Raw genomic sequence first — 26,310 nt, forward strand, 5'->3', positions numbered from 1 at the left:
AGCAAGTTTTGAGAACTCTGCCTTTTTTAATGCCACAAAACTGTAATCTTGGTTTTTGTTTTTGAAGCAACTAAGTTCATATGAAGAAAATTCAGCATTTCGCCCTGAGGCCCTGGGAAAGAAGGCAGCAGGTAAACTGTTATCACAACTGGCAATCAGCTGAATTTACTCCCATCCTCTGCTATCAGTTACCTGAGTTGAGACAGTTATGTCCAGGTCTCGAGACCATCTAAATCCATCAGGTAAGGTGATTTTTAAACACATAATTAATTATTAGAGTTAAGGCAGGCTTGTAGAAGCCTTGAAATGTGTTGCTTCTTACTAGCCCCAGAATTTTGTTAACCTTGTGAACCCAGTCATCACAAAGTTTAAAATGAAGATTCTAACATATACAGATTAAATGGATCAGCAATATAAACACTAATATCACAACAACTTATTTCAGACACTTAAAAGGAAGACTCTAGTTATTAAATCCATTGCATTTTGGATAGCAAATTAAAAAACAATTTCACATGTGAACAATTGAGAATGACATAAGCATTTAACAATCATTTCAAGTCAACCAAAAGAAAGGCAATTCACATTTATATTTTCAAAGTATAAAACAGAAAGCTAGAAAGCTCTTAGATAATCACATTTTTAACTTGCCCTTCCAATGCAAATGCAGTGACAGACTTTACTAATACAAGAGACACCATTTTCCTTCTGAGGCTTACACACGCATTTAAAGTAAGTGATTATTTTAACAACTGTTACCAGTTCATGCTCCCATTAGAAACAATGCAATCATCAGGATATTACTGAAGTCCTTGTACAGGTGTTTTCTACAATACAGAAAGGCACCAAGTTATTCAAGTAAATTGACCTTTCTTCTACTTAACACTTTTTCTTGTGCCTTCACAACCCAGTCAGTAACTTCAATGCATTGTTCTCAACCAAACATTATATTCCAGTACAACATAACTTTTCTGTGCTAAAATAAATAAGCTGATTTGTGTATGAGTATATAGACACAAGTCTCTGTAATTCACAAAGATAAATATACACAGTAATGTCTCACACCAGATAACACCACAGAGTAGATGCCTCTAGCACCTAACCCAGTCACAGAATTCAATTTCTGAATGCATTTTATAAAATATAGGCAGTTTTATCATGACAGAATCCCAAATTAGTGAAGTTATCGGTAAAGAATGTGATTTGAGCAAATGGTATCACCTTAAATAGAAGCTAAAGCAACTGAAACAGTGGCTACATTTCATCCTATGACATTCAATTTGGGACCAAGGATGGGCAAGGAGAAAAAAATATCAAAGTCAGTAAACATGCCAAAAAAACCTTGTTTGTAATATGTTGCTCACAGTTGTAGAAATAAAAAACAAAGCTAAACTGTTGAAGTACAAAACAGATTAGAGATATCTGGTCATGCACAGGTAAACTAAGAAAGCACAAAATCAGAGGAGCCAGTTACACTTTTAAACATGGTTAAAGCAGCATTAACTGACTGAAGTCTTGACTACTTCAGCATTACTTCTAGTGTTAGCGAAACCGCCACGTCGGAAGTTTCTTCGTGTATCCATTTTTCCCATTTGCTCAATAATGAGTTCTCTTCCAGGCTTTAATAAGAACACTGCAGGAAGCTTATAGAAACAGTAGTATCCTGTTGAATAAGACAATATAGCTTCAGTAGTTTGTCCTATATCATATATGGTTTCACTGCTTACATGTTTTACAGTGCTTTAGCACATTCAGGAGCAGTGTGAATAGCCTGTCAGCAAATCTGCCCCCATCTGCGGGGTACGTGCAGCACTCCCCTGCCAGCAGGCTGCTCAACTGCAGCTACTCCACATTTGCTTTGGGTTGACTCACTTAACCTGGTGTTTCAATTGCTTATTTTCATCTCCCAGTAAATCTACACACGATTTTGCCAGATGCATCACTGACATAAGTAAATAAACATTTTTTATCTGCAGAAAGTTGCCTGCCTCTATTTGACCAGGGAATTCCTTTACTTTAGCTTCCCATTTTGTGTATGCATGCAAAGTTACTGAAAAACTAGTTGAATCATTATTTAAACTGAAAACTTGGGTTTTAGAAACAAACCATCTGGTGTTATTGTTGAATGACCACAACATCAATGAATGTGGCACACTTCCTGCCTTCTTATTCCCTATGAACACTAAGCAGTACACCCCATGAATTGACGGTATTAAGTGACACTTTTAGCTGTTCTGAGCCATACCTACACTTTCAAATGTCTCTCTACTGAAAGCATTGTGGAAAAAAACATTACAAAAAAGCATGCAGAAATCACATCCTGACTTTCCACCCAAAAAACAGATTTCCTTCTCTCTGAACATACCTCTACCCAATATTAGAATTCTGATCTATTATCCACAAGAGACTAGCCTGCATTCTATATGGCTAACACTGTCTTGGAAATGATGGAAATTAGCCTGCATATATTGTGGATATGGTGAACAACTTCTTTCTTAAATAAGAACATCTCTGAAATGCATCTCGCTATGCATCTTTAATTTACCAGCAATAAAAAGTCCAAACAAATCTGTAATACATACACACAACCCTATCATATATTATGTATTAAGGCAAAGGCTATAAACAGGAAGTAAGCACAATATTGTTTATAGCTGCTTATAAAACATGTCTGGCTATTTGGATTTTGCACACAGCATAACAATACTGCAGTACAGCAAACTTCAGTGAATTACTGGGATTTTGAACAAAATTACAAGCTATCTGCATTTAAAGCAGTTTCAATTATGAACAGCTTTGTTAGAAGACATGCTTATGAAAACTTACGTTTTTTGTTTTTCTTGTAATTAAATACTTCAGGCCCCAATTTCAGAATCCAGGAAATCACCAAGTCATTTATGACAAAAAAGATTAGAGAACATGTGGCTTGGTCAAGAATGTCATACACCAAAATATAATGAGACAGAATAATTTTGAATACAGACCAACTAATCCTCTAACAAACCCAAGCATGCTTTCAGTGCAGTTATAAGCTACTGCTACGGTACATTACATACCTGCCTGTTACCATTCATTTTAATCAAATACTGAAAGTTGTCCCAACATTCTAACAATTTACAAATGCATATACACATCAGAAAACCAAGTATATTATTAAACTAAAAGTAATACAAAATACTGTTTTACAGAAATGACTGAACAGAGGTGTAAGATCTATTGCACAACCTAAAAGGTCATTACTTGGAAAATCCTGAGCTAATGTGCTATTACCAAACAATTCAGGCACTTTTTTTTTCCTTTTTTTATTACATAAGCAATAATCTTTCAACATATAAACCTCTGGGTATAACAACTCAAGTTCCATCTGTAACATCATGCTTAGAGAAAAAGTATTCAATAAATAAGACTCCCTTCAATGACTTCTTTACTTGAGACCGGTATGCAAAAGGAACTAAAAGTACATACGACAATGTTTCAGTTGAATACTGTACTTTAAAAGCAATTATTAAAACTGTAAAAAAGTTCTGCAGCATTCCACTACTGAAAAATAAAGTTATTTTTAATCAAGAAAGTTACAGGGTTAGTTCCTTTATCCTATTTTAAGTCTTGACAAAGTTGTCAAAAAATGAACAGATGCTCCCTTTGCTGTGTTATCTGTTTCAACTTCAGGATCACAGCTCAGTTCAGGTTTCTGTTGCAATATTTAAATTTCCCTACAGAGACAAAAAAAAAATCATTACTGTCAAGTTGTAACAGTGGAAAAAAGCCTCCCAACTTTCATTAGTACTTTATTATTATAGTATGTAACATACAAGATTCTTTCAATTATGTATTGAAACAGCCCAACTGTAAAGACTGTACCTTAAAGGATGCATATGCATAATTATTTCAAAAGGGTGAAATAAAGATGTTCAGACCAGTTTAACAAGTCTCAAGGACAAGTTTAATCATTACAATAGACAAAATATGGGAAATGCTAGAATCTGAGGAACAGTTTTGTTTTTTAATAATTAGCCAACCAGCCATCAGTAGGCTGTTAAGAAAACGGCTGTGTCATAGTTATTCTTCAGGATTTATTTTACTTTAAGATACTCAAGTTCTTCATCAGGCCTAAAAAAAATAAATCAATATTCAGATCTTATTATGCTTCTGTAATTCAAATCATGATCTCCAGCAGCCATATTGTGTTAAGCATGCTTTATAGGTTCCAGACAAGAACCTTAATATCCAATTATAGAAGAACATCGGAAATTATTGGAGAAGAGCTCACTACAACAAAATTATGGCACCTCTGTGCCCATTTTACAGGGTCATAATTTTTGGAAAAAATCCTTCTCCATCTATTTTCCACTAATTCCAATTCAATTTAGCCTTCAGAGATCATACTTCTCAGAGTCCATGCAAATGCAAAAGGCATTCACCAGTATACTTCAGTAACAAGTAACCCATTTACCTTGTCCAAAGTGTTTGGTTTTCTTTCTTTTTTTGTGGGTTTTTTTTTGGGGCGAAGGGGTGGGGGAGTTGTTGGGGGTGGTGTTGTGTTTTGCTTTTTCCCCCACTGGGCTGTAAACTTGAGTTTTTTGAAAACAGCTCTAAGAACCTATGCTTCTGTGCTCTAAGAACTGAACTCTAATCCAACTACAAGTGCTTATGCAAGTGTATTTACTTGTAGCTAGGTGGACACGGAATTACAAAACAAACAAGAATTCGCATAGGAACACAGAACTGCAAGGGGCTGTGTAGGTCATCTAATCCAGTTCTCTGATGTCACGAGTAACCTCACACTACTTTGATCATACTTGATCAATTCTAAAAAGGACTTAGAATGCTTTAACTACTGATCCACACAGAAGCTGTAACATTTTATATGGTTCAAAAGTTCTTCAGCGGTTCAAGATTATCGTCCCATATGCACTGCAAATCAAAAGGTGTCATAAAACAGATGTGCCTAACTATTTCAGCTTGAGCTTATCAAACCATTTTACAAATATAGTATAGGATGCTTTATTCAGAACAGCACTCCAGTGTGTACTTTAAAGCACATGATTTATTTAAGGTAACATAACAAAGAGGAGAAGCACATAGACGTAGTCAAATAATTAATACCCTTCATGTTGATTTAAAATTTAGCCTAAGAGGACACTGGTTTTTTTTTTGTTTTTTTTTTTTTTTTGTTTTTTTTTTTTTTTTACACAGAGGGACATTTTCTCTTCCTATCAATAGGAAGAGAGATCAATTGAGCTCAAGGAGAGAATACTGAAACAGAGCCAACAGCAGAATCTCAGAGGCCAGCTCTGATTTACAATTATCCAAAGCAAGCTTCAGCAAGTTTCCACGGAATAAACATGGAGGAAACAGGAGCGCAGAATCAAGTTTGCCTGTAAAGTACAAAGAGCCAATATTCCAGAAAAACGCATACAAGTTATTCCATGGGGATTTAAAAACTGGAATGGATCATATGAATATTAATATTTTATAAATGGCTTAGTGAAAAATAACTTAGGCCAACTTACCTTTTCTGTCCTCAAAAATCCATCTCTGAATTTATTAGTGGTAAATCCCCTTACACCAACAGAACGTAACCGCTGGTACTTAGCCTGAATATATAAACCCTTCTGTACTAAGCCTGATTTATAATGGGATTGCAAATGGCCATCTGCAAAGTTGTTCTGTAAGGGTGGGGGAAGGGAAGGAAAAGGAAAAAAAAAATGAGGGCACAAAAACTCTGTATTTACAGTTATACACATGTAAAACTTACAGTATTGAACAACAGAAGTATGCATTTGCAAGTGCAGAGCCTCCTCCTTTATTTCCCATTTAATATTCCTCAGACCACTAGCTACCATGTAGCTCAAAGAACTACTGTATCGTACTTACTGTTTAGAACATCTGAAGTTAATCTTCCTCACAGAAAAAAGTAGAAGTATTGTATAAGACTAACATTTTTTCAAACTTTAATGAAAGTAAACCAGCATCAACAAAAAAAATTTAAGCCAACACCTCGCTGTTGCTAACAAATTCAGTGGTGTCAGGCCTGCAGTGGGCACACGTGGCGAGTCTAAAAAAAGTCCTACTAAACAGAAGTCAGTATATATATTTTTCCTATAGTTTTAAGATCTTACGGTCTGAACGTATGTTCATTGCTCTATGCCTTTGTCACCTCCAGACTGGAATACTGTAAATGAACCTAGTGTGGGGGACCAGGAGCAGAGGCCACAGAGATTAACAAAAGGCTTACAGGTGAATGGCATTATAAATACACAGAAAGAATATAGCAAGATCAATACTGACCACAGCAGTTAAAGTTACAAAAAGGTTTTCATTCCTAAGCACTCAGACCTCCAACAAAATAGGCAGTAAAAATCTTTAAACTAAGAAAAACCCTCTTTTTTCCAGTACTGCCGTTTTAAGTTTTCCGCAACGTGGTCCTGACAGAAAGTATTCCTGTATATATTCATCCTTTAAATTTAAAGGTTTTCTCTCCCCCAAATTTAAACAATGGCTTTCTGGCTAAAAAAAGAGGAAATATCCTGACCATAAAAAATTCCTGTCGTGTTTTACAAACACCTTTAAAGAGTAGGACAGAACAAAATACACAGAAATAGACCTTCTTGAGCACGACCCAATTACTTTGGTGAAATCAGTCTCCTTTTGATAGAGTAAGGATCACTTCAAGAAAAATCACACGCTCTGAGATGGCAGTAAGTTTGATACCAGTTTCTCCACTGTGTTTTCCACTGTGTGCCTAGTGAACAGTTAAGAAGGTTCCCTTATGCAAACGCGGAGGTTTTGTTATTTCCCAAGTCATTTCACCCACCTACTATGTAGGAGATAACTGAGAAGCTGGCCCCATCAGTCCCCCAGGGTTACTCTTATGGTGCTTGTAGGCAAAGGACACTTGCAGAAGGCTATTAAATGCTAACCCCTTTCCTGAAAAATGTCAGAGTCCAGGCACAATACAACTAAGTGCAAGTAAATCCTGCAAGTAGGCATATGCCTACCATAGGGAAAACTGAAGGGCATTTTTAATACTGGATTAAGCCCCTGAACACAGTTAAGATTAAAAGTTCCTATTTCCCCCACATCTGCTGTGGCTCTCTGTTTTGACATAGGTGGCTAGAAAGGAGGCCTTAGTGGTCTGCCACTGCATTTGTATGACAACAAGCAAAGGAGCAGAGCAAATGAGAGGGGAAAAAGGTACAAGATACTGAAAATGAGTTGAAACTTTAAAGCTGCGTGTAATCTCAAGTATCTACATGTTCCATAAGTGGGGAGGGAGGGGAAGAGTGGTATTATTAATATAGAACAGAATCAGCTATAGACAAAGTTAACAGATTATATATACATTTGGTAGGTAGGCACTTCAGTCACACATAGCTTTAGAGCAAAGTCAGGTAGTCTAATGTGTGTGGAAAATATCATTAACTTCTGGTCTAAAGTAAGAAAAAATCTGCTAAATTGACATCTAGTTTTACATTAAGACTATTTTATAAATAATGCTAATGACAATGCCTATGAACCAATGGCCTCAGGCTCTGAAATAAATCTGTATGAGAAATATATGCCATCGCACTGGGTCTGGCTGGGATGGAATTAATTTTCTTCATAGCAGCCCACATGGTGCCATGTTTTGGATTCCTGACTAAAACAGCAGTGGTAAGACACTAGTGTTTTGGCTATTGCTGAGCAGTAGCTGCACAGTGCCAACACTTTCACTTCTTCCCCTACTCTGCCTCTCAGCAAGTAGGCCAGGTGTGGGCAAGAAGCTGGGAGGGGACAAAGCCAGGACAGCTGACCCAAGCTGAGCAAAGGGATATTCTGTGGCATATAACCTCCTGCTCAGCAACAGAAACTGAGGGGAGGGGGTTTTGGAGCAGGTAGCCATTGCTTGGGGACTGGCTGGGCATCAGACAGCTTGTGGGAGGTGGTGACCAACTGCCTTTGCATCACTTATTTCTTCCTCTTTCCTTCACTTCTTAAACTGTCTTCATCTCAATCCATGACTTCTCTCACTTTTGCTCTCCATATCCTCTCTCCCATCCTACTGGGGGAGGAGGGGAGCTGAGGGGAGAGTGGACAAGCAGCTGCTGGCTGGCGTGAACCCACCACAGCCAGTAATATGCTGAACTGTGTTAAATGGTGAATGAAGTTTAGTTCTAAAGATTACTGTGCATGTACCCACTTAAAGGTTGGCTTAGCGATTCATTGCAAAGTGTCATTACAAAAAAGACCTTTTAAATTTTATAAGATTTCTCCAGATACTTTACAAAACTGCTGTTCTAAAATGTCTTTTTTTCCAAAAAGTTTAACATACTGCAAGACCATATGGTTTTTTTTAAATACTTTAAGAAAACACCCTTTTTTGCTTATTAAGTTAAAATGCCCCCATTTTATATACCAAGAAGAAATGTGGTGGGTTTTTGGTTTTTTTGGGAGTGGGGGTGGCAGGGAATGGGATTGTGTGTGTGTGGTTTTTTGGTGGGTTTTTTGTTTGTATGTTTGTTTTTTTAAATAATCAGCCAAGAAAGTCTCCTGAGTGTAGAAGATAGTCAAATCACGTTCCTAAGTAGGTTTCAGCAACAGCATGGGAAGGAAAAACCCTTTATGTTATGCAGGAGGAAATAAAATGTAAAAAAAGTTGACAAAATTATGTCAATTCAGCACTGCTGTTTCCATGGCAATGATAAATGTGCTATACCCATATGCAAACTGCAATACGAGTGCATATGCTATTTTCCCTACAAATATTAAAGCACCATGGGACAGATCATGGGATACAGCAATATTCATATACACATGTGATGACAACTTAAGTGGACACTTTCATGCTTGCATAATCTCCAGCAGAACTGTAGGCTGATGTAAACGAAGGCAGCCTTTCATTTTCTTTATATTACATCAACTACCAGCAGTGCCTCAATGATATGGCAGCCAACGCTAAAGATCCCTCCAGCCCCTATAGGCTGACTATACAGAGGGGATACTGATTAAGACGCCATGACGTCCTTATATGTTGAAATAGTTATATCAGGCTGACACTTTAAACTTGTTAACTTCAGCTTGGAAAAAGACCTTTTTTTTCAGCAGAATAAAGTTAGCATATTTTGCTAGTGTTAGCTTAGCTATCTGACTAAGTTTGATTGGCAAAGCACATCTAAATGGGAGAGCCTGAGAGCCTTTTTATCCAACAGTTCTCTTATGTTTAGTCTTAGGGGGGAGAAAAAACCCCACAACTAAACTGCCCCCCCTTTCAAAACTTCATCCAAAATGCCAGCTACTTAACTTAACCATCAAAACTTTATGTCAACTTCACTACCTAAAAACAGGAAAGATGACTACCTATTCTGTGTGTTATTTTACTTTTGAGAACACACCCGATAAATAAGTAGGGGTAATTTTAAGGTAGAAAATCAGAGTAAGTTGTTCTAGGTTTGATTAATACTTTTCTAATATTAAGAGCTCTAACTGGATACATGCATAGCATGCCACTGTCAGCAGAAAAGGAAGAAAGTGGTTTTTGTTTTTCTGCTGAACCCATGATGCATTTTACAACCAAAAGGCATTAGAAAGCCACTGCACTACTCCAGGAAGAAGCACAGTTGCCCGCCCCTTTACCACCTTGAGGTCCTGAGGATAAAGCTTCACAATTTTTTTATTTTTTTTTAAATGCATAGATAGCAGTATGCAGCATATACACAAGAGACTAGCTCCCCAGAAATCCCTATATGAAAGGGCTAATAAGGCAACAGTAATACAATTTTGAAAGCAATACAATTCATGCCTCCCAGTCTTGGGAAATAATTCAGGCTTCCGCACGCATCGGTGAAGGAAAGAAAGCTGACCCACTTGTTATTTGGATAGATGAGCTTTCTAGTCATTGTCTAATTTCTGCAATTCTAATTCTCAACTTTGCAGTTAACTTATTTATTTCAACTGCACAGATACAATATGGGACAACCCTGCTCAATCCACTGCCAGCCCTCTTAACTACTAAAAGCTAAACCTCCCATTATTTCAATGGAAACAATTAGTCTATGATGACTATTTTTCATGGCATTTAGTACCTTTAAAAATGTGCCTCCTGTTACTGAACTTAACAGGATCGAATCACCATTTATGTAACATCATCTGAAAAAAGCTGATCTGTACCTTAAAGTGTCTTCTGATGGGTCCTGCATTTTCAAGGTGTCCTCTAATGTGTCTGTGAGGGTAAGAATCACTTGCTTTTGAAGAATAGTAAGAATTCTAGTAGGAAAACAGAGTTATTAGCTTTATGTTACTAAATTATTCAAGAAAACATACAAAGTTTCCAGTTTATATTAACAAATAGTGCAACTCTTTCAATCTTGTCGCATTTGACACATTGACACTGTTTGAAGGAACCAGAGTAACAGGAGCATAGGGCCTGGAGTCCAGGCTGGCTGAGGTGGTGGCAGAGCCCACAGAAGCCAAAGATGATACAGACCATCCTACTGGAATATCATCCTCTTAGAGATCTAAGCAGGTAACAACCCAGTTAAGGTTCTCCACCCCTGCGCCCCCAGAACAGATGCCTCAATATAGCAGACAGGCTGCTATAGCAGTCAACCCTTGAGTCAGGAATAAGGGCAACAAGATTAGTACCCTGGACATCCCTAGTTAGCATATGGTCATCATAGGTTAGCATATTTTAGAGCAGATACATGCACTGTTACTATACACAGCACCGTAGCAACCAGACAATGGATGTGTAGCATGTTACATTGATCCTTAAAAGATTCTACTTTTAACTCTGTATTACAAGAGAGCATTTTGAAGATTACTTGCCTTCCACAGAGACACACATTATTTCAAAAGCAAGTCACACAGACAAGTGGTATTGAAATTGGTGTGTGTGTCAACACACTGAACAGCTGCAGTCAAACAGCCATAGTTGCCTAAAATAGAGCCCTCCCTCCAGCCACTGTCCTACATGTGTATTTTGGCCCTTCTCCAATTTCTCCCTTGACAGCTACCTCCAGAGGATGCACACAGCTAAAATATCATTCTCTTCCATTATTGCATACAATTATAAATATTTACAGAAGCATTACATGCTGGCATATACTACATTAAAGTCATGTAATGCAGACAGAACAGACTTGCTAATGAACTCTTAGCAATCAAATTAATTTTTTTATGGTCTATTCTTGAATAATCACAAGTGTTCCAATGCTGTTGAACTGTTTTATCAAAGGAAATTTTAATAGCTTCAAATACATTTTAAAAACACCCTAAAAGAAGAGAACTTGTGAAATATTTCATATATACTAGCATCTAATAATAAATGCAAATGTCACCATAAACACCACAGAACAATGTCAGAATCCAGGTTAACTTTTAACTGGGAATTAAGCTAGTTTGGGTTTTTTTTGAGAATATATTATTGCTCACAAGTCAGCTGTTTAGCTTCTTAAAACACCTTGACAAGAGGAGATTCAGCAGCGAACAAAGAGAAGACAGACTTTATGAAGTGAGATCAAAGTAGTCAAAATATCTTTTCCAAGAAAAAAGGTATGGAAAACAAAATAGACAGGAAAAAGCATGTCAGGAACTTCCCACCTCCCTTCTTATTCGAAGAATATGAAGATACTCCATGAAATCAAATTAACTTCCTCCATACAACACAATTAAATCAGGGAGCTCCCTGCTGAAGTACACTCCTTCTTAAAGCTGAGAATTCAGCAAGATGAAAAAAAAACATTCAAGAAAATTTCCTGTTATAGTTAAAAATAAGCCTTTGGGAATTAAATGAAAGCTTGTCTCAACTCACTGGGGCTACACCTCTCCCCATTCCCACCTCTCTCAAGATTCAAATACATTCATGGAAACAAAAAAACATTAGAACTACTTAATGCAAACATACAGCAACCTACTCTTCAGGAATTTCCTAAACCATAGGTTTCAAATGAAAAGAAAAATGGGGAAGTACAAATAGATACTTCTTCTGCTCTTCCACTCTTTAGCTATCCTCTTTTTGTCAACAGGGTACAAGGCTGGATGGACATTTCTTACAGTCAAGGCTAGACAGACATTTGCACCTTTGAGGCACAAGCTCTTCTCAAGTTTAAACTCAACCCCCATTTATTGAATATTAACACAAGAAACACTCCCGTTCACTGGCCTGCCGTAAAACACGCTCATACCTTGCACTGGAAAGTTCATATTGGTTAATCATGGGATACCAAAAGTAGGCCAACCAAGTCCATACCATTTCCATGTTTAATTTTAACCCAAATGACTAATATCGTCCATGTAACAGAGAGCAAAAAGTAGTGTTAATATTACATTTTGATAGTTACTCTAAGGACATTTTAGTATGACCAACACATTATCTGTTTTCACATTAGGCAACATCCTAGCATCAGATATGATCTACTGATCAGGCTTTCAGTTTTCAAATACCCATTTTTTACCAACGCTGATACACACAGCTCCTCAAGCAACAGTGATAAAAACCACCATGAAATTTTACTAACAAAGACGAAAATGTGCAAATATTTATCTGATACATTAAATTTCTTAAATTCTGTGTTACAATTTAAGATGCTGCAGTGGTTTTCCTATCAAATACTCTTTTTAAAAGTTATTTTTGTGGTATTTTCTGAGCCTTGGCACTGTTGTGCTTGTCATTTGAAACCTGGCTCTCTGATGTACTTTTCTCTTACCATTTACCTGTAAAAAAAGAGCAAACAAACCTGAGAGGAGTGTTCAAGTTTACAGTTTTTGTTTTTGATTTCCAAGGGTTTCATTTTAAGATTACAGGTGGAACCCTCCTCAGCAAAGGTGGTAAGAGATGTCTACTGTGTACTTTTTCACATGTTTTCCCACACCTTCACAATTTTGATGATACAATGTGCTATTGCTACACCTCTTCTGCAGCATAAAACAGCTTCCCACAAGAACTGGAGAGCTCTGCTTGGATTGTGAAACCAACTGAACTAATATCTACCTGAGAATTGATTGAGCAAACCTACAAAAAGGTACTTTCTTATTCAACAACTATTATCTTAGCTTTTGCTTATGTTTCAAACTCTTCCTCTGTTTTTCCATGTATTGCTGTGGCCCAGTAATATATGTTACATTTTAGGATGTTTTCTATTTAAAAGGGTGTGGTCGACCCAGCATCAATGTTCTGGTGACCCATCAAACCACTTAAATCCAGTGCGTTGTTCTCTGAACACTGTCCTTTAGTCATGGCCTTTATGCTTTTCAAGGTGCCCAGCAGTGTTCACACCTAAACCGTACTATTCTGATACAAGACTCTCTGAATGGCAAATCCCAAACATTCGTCCTCTTGCAAAAAACAGCTATAAATGGCCTTTACCTTAATTCATTTTTTTTTTCCTAAGGCTGCTTTCAACTCTACTAATATTACACTTCCAAACTAAGTAGTAGTGAGTACAGTCATACAGCTCTGAATTTATTACAGAAAACTGACTCAACATAGTAATTACATATGTGGCTGAAATTACAGTTGGCTGCTTGGATGCCACTCCACTTAACTCCCACAACAAATACTAAAGCAGTGCTATCAGCTTAGACATATGGAGATCAAGCTTGAGCTATTGCCCACCAGGATAAGCTCTTCTCCAATCACACCCAGTCCTGAAAAACTCCTTCAAGGAAAGCCATTTTGAACACCATATATTCTCATACATGTCTACATGTCACGGGAAGTGCCACACTACTGGAGCTAGCTTATTCAGCTGAATTATTTGTACTGCCTGAGATGGGAGTTAGCTGTATTTGTGATCTGCTCTGCCCAGGAAAAAGATGACTCTCCTTCTGCATTACTTTACGTATTGAGCATTAGATATATTAGATAAACAGGAAAACAGACAAGGGGAGCAGAATAAGAATCAAAAGGCAAGAACAGAAACACAAAACCAGAAGAGGAGATGCAATTAAGAAGTGCCAATTAATGCACTGCAGACACATTTGCAAAATGTCTCTAAGCCCTCCGAGCCAGTTGGTTAGCACTGATTAATTCTATTTTCACTGACAAACGTGGATGGCAAACTGAAGTATTTTATCTTCCCACTCATCTGCAAACCAGCATCTGCATGGCTGACTTCATGAAGAGTCATTCCTTCTTTAGGATGCCTTGCATTTCTAATACCCATGCTTGCACAGCTACTGTTGTTCTGAATGGCTAACTCCTCAATGCAGTACAGGGCTTTCTAAAAACTGCATGTTTGCAGTTCGCTGTTAGATATCAAAATGCAATCTTCCTGAATCTTCAGCACATCTAACAATAACTCAGTTTCTATTTCAAACTAACTCCCTTTTTATTTGCAATTACTATATTACTTAATAAGCAATTACTACTTGTTTTTGAGGATTTCAATCTTATTCTTGATTAAGTAATACTTCTTACCATTAAACACTTGTGTTCTTTTACACTGACAGACTCACTGTTCTATCTGCAAGGCAGCTACATTTCAGTGATGGTCAGAACTTTGACTAAATAAAAGTTACTTTTGATGGACCTCAAAAGTTTCATGGTCTTTTGGACCCCTGTCTATAAGGTATTAATTACAACATAAAAAGAATTAAAATTTATGTTAGTCTCCTCCTTATTTTGCACCCACCAGAAAAAATAAGGTTTTAGAATTATACTGCACACATTAATAAAGCTTTTCTAGTCTCACCAGTTCCCTAGGTTAAACAAGCACAAACACTTGGAAATAAGACTACATTTATTTAGAAAGAATTTTCCAAAACAGACAAATTTATTTCTACTGAACCTTCAACACTGAAGTACATCACAAAAAGATAGCCTAAAAAAGAATAAGTGCCCAAACTAGCTTTGATAAATGCATTATCAACACAGTTAAGCTATTCCATTGTATAACATTCCATCCTCAGGAACATTATTTCAGACATTTCCAATTATTTCTGATTGGTTCCTCATTTTTTTTTTTTAAATAAGAGCTTCCAAGAACTTCTATCACAATGAGGAGAAACACTGTTTTAGTAACGCCTACACAAAATGAGATTCAGCCCTTCCCTTCAAACTGCTGACAACTAGAATGCAGGATAGTATTCTTTTTCTCAAACTGTTCCATATTACCTCAGGTTTCTGCTGAATAACAAGGCCTTCTAATTTATAGTTTAGATAGTACATCATTTAAGTGGAAGAAATACAGCATTACGTACCAGTAATATGAGGTTTCATTTCATAAAGCCCTTTAATTTCAGTAAGTCATTTTGAACCTAAAATTTGGTTCAAAAATTGAATAGCATGAACAGGTCAAACTAAACAAGAGATCTAAAGTTGACCACCTTATTTCTGGACTAGCTAAAAAAAATGTTTTTATTTCACCTAACATACCAATCTAAACTAGCATTCTGAAACAACAAATCCCTGGCCAACTTGCTGCTAGGCTACAAAAAAACAGTAGCAAAGTTGTTATGGACTACTGCACAGGCATGCAAAAGTAAAATAATTATTTTTGTTGTTTCAGCATTTGGCCACACAAGTGGTTTTAGTTCACTTGTCTCAATCTATGTTTCAATGAATACCTGAGGAAGTACAGCACTAGAACTTAGGAAATTATGAGCAGTTTCATTGTTGAGCAAAGTCTGAAGATAATAAAGCCTTAGTTGAAATTTAAAAGGGCATCACAGATTGTTAAATTTACATCAGTATAGACAATGCAGAAAAAAAATGAATTATAAATGTAAGAACAGCAATGCAGAAGCTACTAATTCTACATTTAGGCTTACCAGGTGAGGTTTCCCAATAAATTTCCTGCAAGGTGGTTTAATGAACCTCATAGGCTTTTGGAAGCCATCAAGTTGAGAGTTTTGTAATTTTGAAAGACTGCAGCTTTGCTGGTTCCTGATGTACATGTGTGAGAGAGAGAGAGAGAACAATTAAAATCTAAAGCCATAGCATATCAAAACCCTGTATTTTAAATTACCTTTTTCTAGCATCTGTATCACTTAGAAGTGCAAAGTGACAGTTTTTAAGTAATTTTTTTCTAGGACATTCAACAAATTACTAGTCCTCTGACTAAACTCAAGCCCAAGTTGCACAGAATTATACAGTAAGCTCTATTCTCTTATGCAATGACAAATTAACACAGATACTGCCTTCTTGAAATCCTCGCTATGCAAATCAGGTTTCCCTGGCTCACCCCGCTAGGCCTGCATGACTGGTCATTGCTGCCCTCCGCTGGTTGAAATGCTTTCTGCATTTCAGCAGTTGTTTTATACTATACTATCTTTAATGTTGTACAGAACTCTCTATTTCACAAAATTCCAAATCCGACAAAAGCTCAGATAAAGAGCTAGATGCTCAGTTTCATCCTCAGCAAGCAGGGTGTTCTGGCTTTGGGCTTTTGCTTGCTTGGGTTTTTTTACTGAAAACATTGCTAATACGATGTGTCTATAAACCTCTAAATAAAACATATACCATGAAAAGTAACCACCAGAAGTCAAAATTCGTAGTTCACAAAATATACAGACACAATTTTCAGAGCTGCAAAATAAATTCCTAAGGCAAAAATAGAGGCACACTGGACTAGCTCATAGGCATTGCCAGTATCTCATATGTGAAGTATTAAAAACCCCCGGTCCCAGGAAAATTCTACCCATCGTTCATACCATTACTGCCCTCAGCCCCCATTACATTGTCCACATTACCCTGACAGCATAACCCCTCCTCACACTGAACTCCAGGATAGCCATACTTATTAGAGAAACTTGTGCTTCCTGCTTTGAGTAGCATACACAAAAGGTAAGCAAGACAGTAACTGTGGAAGTGGCAAAAAATAGCCTTCCCAGATAATCAGGCCAAACATACGCTAAAGACAGTCCCAGCTACATAACAGGCTATATCCAACAGTCCAATATTTCTTTCACACACACACACCCCCCTTTGGTAACTTCTACTTTTTTTGTTTAAAGAATCTCAAATACAAGAAATATTTCTTCTGCAGTTTCACAAGTCAGGTTTCCCAAATACGTGCATTGCCACTATTTGCCATTATAGACTGCATTTAAAATGAACAAACAGCAGCATATTAAGAGCTATCTGCAAATATGGCTACAGCATAGATACATTTCATTACACTCTGGCAATTCTTTAATCAACATTTCTTCTAACACAAGTCAGTCAAGTCATCCCTCTAATCAACCAACCTCACAACATCAAAAGTGAAACAGGATGACTGAGGTTAGCAAACACCTCTGGGGCAAACACCTTTAACAAACCTGTTGGAGGAATTCATAGCAGTAAAAAGCTATTCCAAAAATGTTAACTTTTCTTCATAAAATTCTCCAAGAATCAGAAAAATTCCAATTCTTTGTTGATATTCCACATGACACTACAAAACAACCAGGGCAACACAACAACGTATTCATCCTAGAATGCTTTTATGAAACTACAAAATACCAAGAGATAGTTGTTATATGGCACATCAAGGAGATTAAAAATAGTTAAGCATCTTTAAATTCCTGTTTTCCCCTCTTCCCATTCAGTGCTACAGTTTGAGCTTGCTTTTCATTTTTTCCCCACTGCAGCTTAACCTCTTTCAAGGTAACACTCCATCATAGAGTAGTTTGCAATGTATGTCAGTTGAATTTCTGTCTGAGTCAAACTTACAAAGTATCGAAAAGAAACACAACAATTGTGAATGTAACTGTGGAAGAGTCAAAGAAAAAAAATGAACGTGTAAGAGAACTACAGGCTTGGGCCAACAAGATTATTTGCTAATTACCTTGGAGTTACACCATCTACGTGAAACACTCTCTCATCTTCATTCTTCAATCTCTCTTTTCTCCTCCTTTCTATATCATGCCGTAGATCATTTGGATCTTCTAACACTCTCATGATGTTCTAGTTAAGAGGAAGGGTTAAAGTCAAGTTAGCCAGTAATAACTAAACACTGACATGATTCTGTCCTTCAGGGGTTGCGTTCGACTATCTGCACATAGGACAGATGCACATCAACCCAAGGATCCAAAGTTCTAAATAATAACAAAGTAGTCCCAAACAATCACCCTTTCTTGCACCATCTGCCTTTTTACAAGTTTCCAGAGCACGCAAATTCTGCATGGAGTTGCCAAGGCAAAAATACTCACATAAATTCCAGTAAATCTTAAGTTCTACTATTCTTAAGTTGAATCTCCACAGTAAGTGTAGCTTGAAAGGGTAAGACAGAAAATCTTATGTCCCTGGATGAAAGCATGGGATAAAATAGCGTTCCGAGGAATTATGTGGACGTCGGACCATTCTAACATTAGGGTAGAAGAAACATTAAGGCTTTTTCTAATCTCAGAGGGAAAGTAAGAGCCACATGTCAGTCACCTACTTAGTATTTACACTATTTAAAAACAGATAGGGGTTCAAGCAGCAGCAATAACCACACTCCAGCTACTCTGGAGAACACACCTGCATTTTACTCATCAGTGAACACAGTATATTTGCACCATTGTGGTATCTGTAAATATGCTCAAGTGTGCATTTCTTTCAAGATAGTGAAAATTACTGATGGTCTTCAAAGCATGTAAAAATGATGTACCAATAGCAAGGGGAAAATGTTGTTTACATCTATATAATTTTAACTTACTGTTTGCCAAAAACGTTAAGCAATCAAATACCTGGGAGGATTCAGATGGCACAATTCGTTTGTTCTGAAGTTCTGCTAGAGACATGTCAATCCTCCTGGAACATAAAAATATTACATAAAAACACGTGCCATCACTATAAATAGCAAAAGCACTATTGACCAACTTTTACAGACTATGGGCAGGCAGTTTACAGTCAGTGAAAAAATGCTTTACATTGTGTAAAGTCTACTGAAGATTAACTACCTTAATGCAAATAAATTAAGACAAAAAGCACATCAATTACCTGTGAATTTCTGGATCCAAACATATTTTAACTTCATTCATATTTGCAATTGGTTTATTCTGAATTTTTGAGAACCGTTCATGCAGAGTTATGTCAGAAGATGTAAAATAATTTGCTGTGAAGAGATATGAAATACAAGAACGTTTATTTGTAGTATTTGAAATGCACAGTGGGAAACTGTATCTTTTAAAAGAATAACTCTTAAGGACACCAAGACAACTTCTGAGATTAAATTTCAAACTACTTCCACTTGCAGTTTAACACTCACAAATGAAAGATTAGGCCAGGCCAACTTAGACATCCTTATTTAATAAGATTAAGCTCAAGAGAAAGTTAACTGTTTGTCAGCTCATCATGGTAGTACTCAAATGACTAGAATCTATAAATAAAGTTCAACACTGAACATGATGCAGCAGTCTAAACACTAATGTGAAAAATTAAAGGAACTATACATAAACTAGGAAGTTGTGACTACAGCAAAGCTCCGTTTTTCTTCTCGTTTCCTAAACAAGCAGGATAGTCTTAAGTACTAGCATAAAATCCTTTTGACCTAAACACTCCACAATAATGCCTCTATTATGCACTGGACCTTCTTACAATCATTCTCCACCCAATTACTTTAAATCCTCAACCTACATTTTCCTTAAACAATACAGAATTCAGCCAAAATACAAATGAAGCCAAAGGCAAACACCTGAGACTTACAAGGACAGTATATCTAATTAATTGGATTTGTTTTTAATAATTATAAGTACATAAACACATACATATACCCCAAATATTACAGGCACCTTTAACTTGATGAATAATTGTGATTATATCCTGAGTAAATTCTCTTGATGGGTCGTTTTCAACATTTTGTGTCACAGATTCCATGTGCTCAAACACCGGATGAAAATTTTCGGGTTTCCTGCCAACAGCAACCAGATCATGGGACATCTGCCTCTCTGTAGTATGACTAGAAGCAGTCCTAGAATAAAAAGTTGCAGATATTCACTTTAAAAGAATTAATTATATCTGAAAACTTCAAATAGACAAGTAGAACAAAACAATAAATTAAGTTAATTTTAGGAATAAATGCAATGAAAACTGGAATCTCATTTTGTTCCTTTTTTAATTAAAAAAACTCATAAAGCCATAAGGAAGAAAAGCTATAATAAAATACAAAGAGATATGACTACACTCTCAGGAATCCTTGTTTCAGTGATTAACAAAATTTGTTAATTTTAAACTTAATTCATCTAGATTATCAAATAAAGGCAAATGAAGATCCTGATATACTACTTTAGTATAATTCTGGAAGGTAATTATGTGTGTGTCTTTTGTTTAAAAGACAATTTTCAGGAACAGTTCAGAGATGTAAAAATCTCACGGCATCTTTGGGAACTGAATCATCGCTTGAGCCTAGCGAAACAGCTTTCCAGTGGCAGTCTGTGAATTTAAGAACACATTTAGCACCTTCGTCAAATTTTACTCATTCTAAATAAGTTTATGCCCCAAATGGTTGCATTGCTGCTCAAGAATTATTTTGACAAGGAAGCTAACACTTTAAAAATCCTGCTGTTGTTGTTGCAAGGAAAATGCTTGTCATTTGGCAATAGAAATTGAGGACTCAAACAGTCCATGTACAAGCTTTTAGGATAAATACTCTGTTTACTGTGCATTCTGCAAAGTAGCCTGCCCATCCTGTATTGGAAGCATACAAGACTAGAATTTCATACAGAAATTGTATCAGAAATAGCCTCCAGCAGGTGCTAGAAGTCACCTATTCGCCCCCAGTAAACTGGAAATAAATGCATGCAAGAGGGAATCCAAATAATCTGACTTGTACATGATTTGAATTATCTACCAGCTCCCCAGGTTTATAAAGAGTATTCTTCTCAGCTGAGTCATTTCACATCAGGTGTTTGTTAAATGCCTAAAGCAGGCAGCATGAATATTCCCAGTCATCAGCTTCTGTAAAATTAGTGTTCTCATCTTTAAAAAAATAAAATATTTAGCACTTTTGGCTGGGGAAGCAAACCTTCCACACATGAAATTAGCTGTAATCAATGCAGTAGTTTCTTCAGTCTGCAAATAATTACCATGTCCATTATGCATGACTTTCAAAAACAGCAGCAAGAGGCAGGAATCATCTTGTGGGCTTGCAACAAAACCCAACAATAATTAAGTTATTTTCCTTACATTATCATTCAGGAAGTTAAATGCTTGTCCTAGCCCGTGGGGGGGAGGGGGGGCAGTGGGGCATTACTCGACTTCCCTTTCCTCAGTCTTTTAATATTAGTCCCTTATGTGCAGACAGTAACTTGTCTTTGTAACTCTCCATTGTATTATGTTTTTCTGAAAGATTGGAAAGGGGAGAAAAAAGGATATAGATGTTTTATTTGGGACAAGAGGCAAAACACCTTTAAAATGAAGGCTCATCATTTGGGAAGGGAAGGTAATCTCTTCCAAAAGGGATAACTGCCATGATATGACATTCTTGCCTGCAAGAGCAAGGCAACAAACCAGAAAAGCCTGCAAAAATCTACACAAATCAAGCTGCTTACTCTCTACCATATATCCAACATATAGTTTTTCATAATATTACCACTTTTTTTCCAATTCAGCCAGCACTGGGAATGCTAAAGTCAACAACAAGTATTATACAGAAGATAGACAGAAGCAGACTTTACTGCTTTTCAGTTCTGATGCCTCAACAGATTACCACTTCATTTGTTACAACAATAAATAACAGAACCTAGGGATCTCTCATTTTTTGACAGCTTTATTGAACTTGAGATCTTGAACATCTGAATGTGTGCCTGAGATTTATCTAATTTAAAAGTTATCTGGTTTTTAGAAGAAACAAGGGATGACTCAGTCAAAAATGCCACCGTATTTCAGAAGAAAGTATGGGACTAGGCTTTTCTGCTTTTCGGGGTTTTTTTTTTTGTTTTTAAATAGAAGTAACACATTTACTTATCATAAGCAACTTTTAACTACAGGTTTGTATCAGGCATAACTGCTCTTTCCACTTCCTACTACATCTCCATGAAATGAACTAGGGGATTTTGTTTGTTTTTTTTTTAATAGAGGTAGGCTGTAAGTTTCCAGTCTGGGCAAGTTAACATTTTAAACAAAATAAAATTAAAAAGGCACAACCTTAGTTTGTCCTGGTTACCTCTTAAAGAAACCATGCCTTCCTCCAATATTCATGAACCGTGAAGAGACAGGAAGAAAGAAGAAGAGGTGAGGGGAAACCAATACCTGTACTTGGTCACCATTTTCTTCATATCCACTTTGATTGTGAGACGTTCCCTCCTACAGTTGACATCTGACATTTTCACATCTGAAAGAGTATGACTTGAATCATGCTGGCTATCAGAGGAATCTACTTTTTTCCTGAATTCCCCTTCTTTCCTTACTCTTTCCTTTGGCTGGTTTTTAAAAGATCTCAGATCAACATCCGTTTTGGAAGAGTTAACGCAAGCATCGCAGCCCTTCTTTGAACTATATTTAACAGGTACTTCGACATGGCCTTCTTCAGTCGGTCTTGCTCTTCCACCAGTGCAGTAATCTAACTCTTTGCTATTCCGGGCACCCTTAGAAGAACCGTATTTCTGGTCTTCCTGCTTCACATACTTCTGAGCTCTATTGTTTGAAAAAGGCTTTTCCCCATCTGGATGCCTGCGCCGTTTGTGACTGTACTCATAGGCTATCTTTGTGACAGAACCCTCCGAGTACTCCCTTTCAGCCGATCGGTGGGACTGGGCACCCAGACTTCTTTGCTCCTCCTTTTCTTGGTAAGGTGGAAAAGAACGTTCTTGCTTCCACTTGGAATTTCTTGCTACTTCTCCACCGTCATACCTCTCCATTTCTTTAGCCCTTTTAGACGTGTGCCCATATTCTCTGTAATCGTGATCTTCAGGATACCTGTGTTGACATAAAGCAATTTACACTTGCACTAGAGAAGAAAGTGAGAACTTATATGTGCAGAATGTTGGACAGCAGAATGCGTGGCAAGTTAACCCATAATCCCTCACGCCAAAGTACAGATGTGCAGGGGCTCTTAAGAGGGAAATATTATCCTTTCATACTCTAGCCATCAATACGATTTACTTAAAAGACAAATATTTCACTATTACCAGTCGCCCATAATTAAACTACAAAGTGGCCAACGTGTTTCAAGGTGGATATCTTCAACTATAATGAAAACAGACTTTCACTTGAGGCTTTACACCACAATACCCAGGTTTTAATTATTTTATTCCTATACCTCTTCTGTAAAGAGCTCCTTGTCGTAAATTCATCAGAAACTCTTCTGGGTGACTGACCATACTTCTCTTCATGTAACCTCTGGTGCCTCAAGTCATCTTCATGCCATTTTCTTTCAAGTTTACATGAAGCCCCTAACGGTCTATGAAAAGGTTTCATTCCTTTTTCATTTCCAGTGACTTTGTAGTTCTCAAACATGTATCTGTCTTCCATTTTGTGTTGGTAAAACGGACGATCATGCTCTTTATATGGTATTTCTGAGTATTTTGGTGGTAACTGGTATCTCCTATTGCTTTCAGTTCTTTCAGATGAATGTGTTCTGTAGGGCTTATGACTGTAAGTATCTTCCATGGGAATTCTTTTCAGGTTTGGTGAAGGTGATCTACGTTCATATATTCTCTGGTGGTTATTTCCATGAGGTGCAAACCTGGAATTGCTTTGTCCATATTTCTCATCTTCTGTTCTCCAAGGCATAGGCTTCTTCGAGTCCTTACGAAAGCTTTTATAGTCACAGTCATAATCAATATTAGCATGCCTTTGCCTATGGTGTTCTGGACTCCTAAATGCTGGAGATAAGGACCTAAGGCAAAAATAAAATCCACTTTAAGATGTTGATTCAATTTTATGGGACTACTCAATGAGAACGTCTATTCCCTAAGAAAGTAGACTTTAGTATACAATTTTAATCAACTGGTAAAAAATTAAAAACAAGATATTCTAAGTGTCATTTGCCTGGCTAGAGTACCAAGCTTACTTTTACTCTGTTGAAAGTTTTCATAGTAAAAATACCCACTCGCAATAGTAGTAAGTCAATCGTTTTTCTCTCTTTGCATTTTTTCATTTAAAGCTAAAAATAATTTCATATATATGACGTTTCCACTACATTGAAAACAACTGTCATACACATTTTCACACTTCTCAAGCACTCCCTATCTTTTTCAGTGCCAAGAGAAAAAAAGAGGAAGAAAAAAGCATATAAAGAAATGCAAAAAAACAACAAACCTTTTCAGGTTTTCTTTGCATGCCAAAACAATCCCCAAAACTGATTGAAAACATTGTAAAATACCTTAATTAAAATGTCACACAGGTAGGCTTTTCCCTGCTGAAAAGACCAAGTTTGAAAAAGATGTTTTGGTCTTTTTGTATAATTGTGTGTACACGTACATACACATATATACATATACACCTCCACACTTATTGCAGCTTTTAGTATTAAAGATTCAATTGCTAAGATCCACTCAACTGCATCACTCAGCTCTGCATTTTCACCTACAGTTACAAAAATGAAAGCAACCTGTTAGAGTTTTTAACCAAAACCTCCTTAAAAACAGCACAAGCCACTCGCAAGAACCAGAAAGTAATCCGAGAGATAACAGTTCTGCTTGTATTCAAGTGTTCACTGTACACTTTCAATACACTCCTTAATAAAAACATCAAAAATATAAGTTGAAAAAATTCAAGAAAGTCACTTCCTTTGTATACATATTGCAAACGTACAATTTGGCATGACTATTTGCTCCATTTCTGCAGATGAGTTCAAACTCAGAACCACAGATCTTCACAAAAGTATAATGGCTAACTTCCAATAGCACCCATACTGTTGCTGCTGCCCCATGTTGTTCTGGTTAAGGCTTGCATTTTAATGAGAGCTGGGGCATTCCTCCCCACCCTTCACTCAAAGGACACATTCACAACTATCAACCTAGTATGGAAGTAGATAGGATTTCTCTTTTTAAAAGGAAACACACACGCAGGCACATTTTTCTGTGTTATCTAACGAACTCCCTTGGTCATCACAACTTAATTAGTCTGTTTAGAAAAGCAACCCAAAACCAGCAAAAAATTAGTTTCGTATTACACACTAATAGCCCTTGAAAGCTTAAAATTGTATTCCAGCCTTCTAGTTTTAACACCTCAAAGTGGCATTGCAAGTCCTAAAAATTAGGCAGGTAACTAACGGCACGAAGTAACCTGGATGTTATTCTGGTGACATACATCAATGACACATGCTACTAGGCTAGTGTCCAAAAAGAAGGGCACTGACTCCCGTGTTTTCAGTTTCCTTTATGCTGCAAGGTCTATCTAACTGTGCTGAAGATCAATTTGCAGATCAGCCCCAAAGGCTCAGAAAGCCTGAGGTGTTTGAACTAAGAAGTATATTTTTAACAGTCAATCTGGCCCTCCCTATAGACCAAGAGGCAAAACAGGAGTGAGTTACAGACATTAAATTCACCAGGTGGTGCTTGAGTAAAAATAACCTTAACTGGTTTGGTGCTTGGATGGTGTGCTTAAGGTAGTTCCGAGTCCCAAAACTTGCAAGTTGAACAAGGTTCTTGGCAGACAGCAAAACTTTAACACCTCCAGCTTAAAAAAACCCATCATAATAATAAATTGCAACTTGGAGAAAAAAATTGCAGAAGGTACTCAGTTTGGAAAACAAATTATAAAATACACTTTACAAATTGCAATTCTGGATGCAATTTTCTTTCTTTTATGCAAGTTTTAAGTCCTAATTATAAATCCTTACATAGAGCTACATTTCAGAACACCAGTTACAGATAAATATTTACCTTGGTTTCCATCGTGGTGATCTTGATCTAGATCTTGTCATCTTCTCTAACGTGTTTATATGAGTTTCTTGAAGCTGTAAAAATGATACAATTTACTAGTCTGATAATAGAATCGCACTACAAATTGCAACAGGAACAGTTGTTTTTAACAAGCGGAGTATTAGATGCTTCAAGCTTGGGTGAGGCATATTTTTAGGATGTTTTACTTCTACCTCTAATTCCCATTTTAAGGCAAGTAACTTTTTTCCTAATCACTAATCATAGAACACAGCTTGTTGTCTTTATAAAGATGTAAATACTTGTCCATTGCTCCCTTTTTCTCTCCATTTTGTAATTCTTCTATTCACTGTTTAAGTGTTAATAATCTCACAAGAAAGCTGCAGCAACTGAAAAAATGCTGTTGTAGTTACTATGTACTGAATGCTATAGATGAGATGGGAGAGACAGACAGCTTTAAAATCAAGTTTATGAAGAAAAATGTTTTTGCATCAAGTTATATTCTGAACTTCATATATACCAAACTTCAAATTTGTAATATACAGTGATATTTTTACATTGTTACAGACCTCCTGTAAGCTTTAACTGCTCCATCAAGTCTGA

The 26,310-nt window shown here is 36.8% G+C and overlaps 1 protein-coding gene across 2 annotated transcripts; it reads right to left on the minus strand.

Moving 5' to 3' along the window:
- Positions 1 to 565: 565 nt before the first annotated feature.
- BCLAF3 (BCLAF1 and THRAP3 family member 3) lies at positions 566 to 25,765 on the minus strand. 2 transcript variants are annotated; one of them, XR_009484093.1, is made up of 12 exons: positions 25,711 to 25,765; positions 23,142 to 23,720; positions 22,133 to 22,798; positions 19,675 to 19,853; positions 18,884 to 18,998; positions 18,631 to 18,694; positions 17,748 to 17,866; positions 15,751 to 15,865; positions 10,150 to 10,245; positions 5,514 to 5,669; positions 2,827 to 3,713; positions 566 to 1,663 (listed from the first exon to the last, which is right to left on the minus strand). XR_009484093.1 is itself a non-coding variant. In XM_059821027.1 (11 exons), exons 1-11 carry the CDS (start codon positions 25,749 to 25,751, stop codon positions 3,684 to 3,686), a joined length of 2,160 nt encoding a protein of 719 aa, XP_059677010.1. In that variant the 5' UTR covers positions 25,752 to 25,765; the 3' UTR covers positions 2,501 to 3,683. The 2 variants fall into 2 exon arrangements, 1 of the variants encoding a protein (XP_059677010.1); XM_059821027.1 differs by lacking the exon at positions 566 to 1,663 and having other exon boundaries at positions 2,501 to 3,713.
- Between the last annotated feature and the right edge of the window lie 545 nt (positions 25,766 to 26,310).

Source organism: Gavia stellata, chromosome 1 (assembly GCF_030936135.1).
Source record: "Gavia stellata isolate bGavSte3 chromosome 1, bGavSte3.hap2, whole genome shotgun sequence".
Taxonomy (NCBI): domain Eukaryota; kingdom Metazoa; phylum Chordata; class Aves; order Gaviiformes; family Gaviidae; genus Gavia; species Gavia stellata.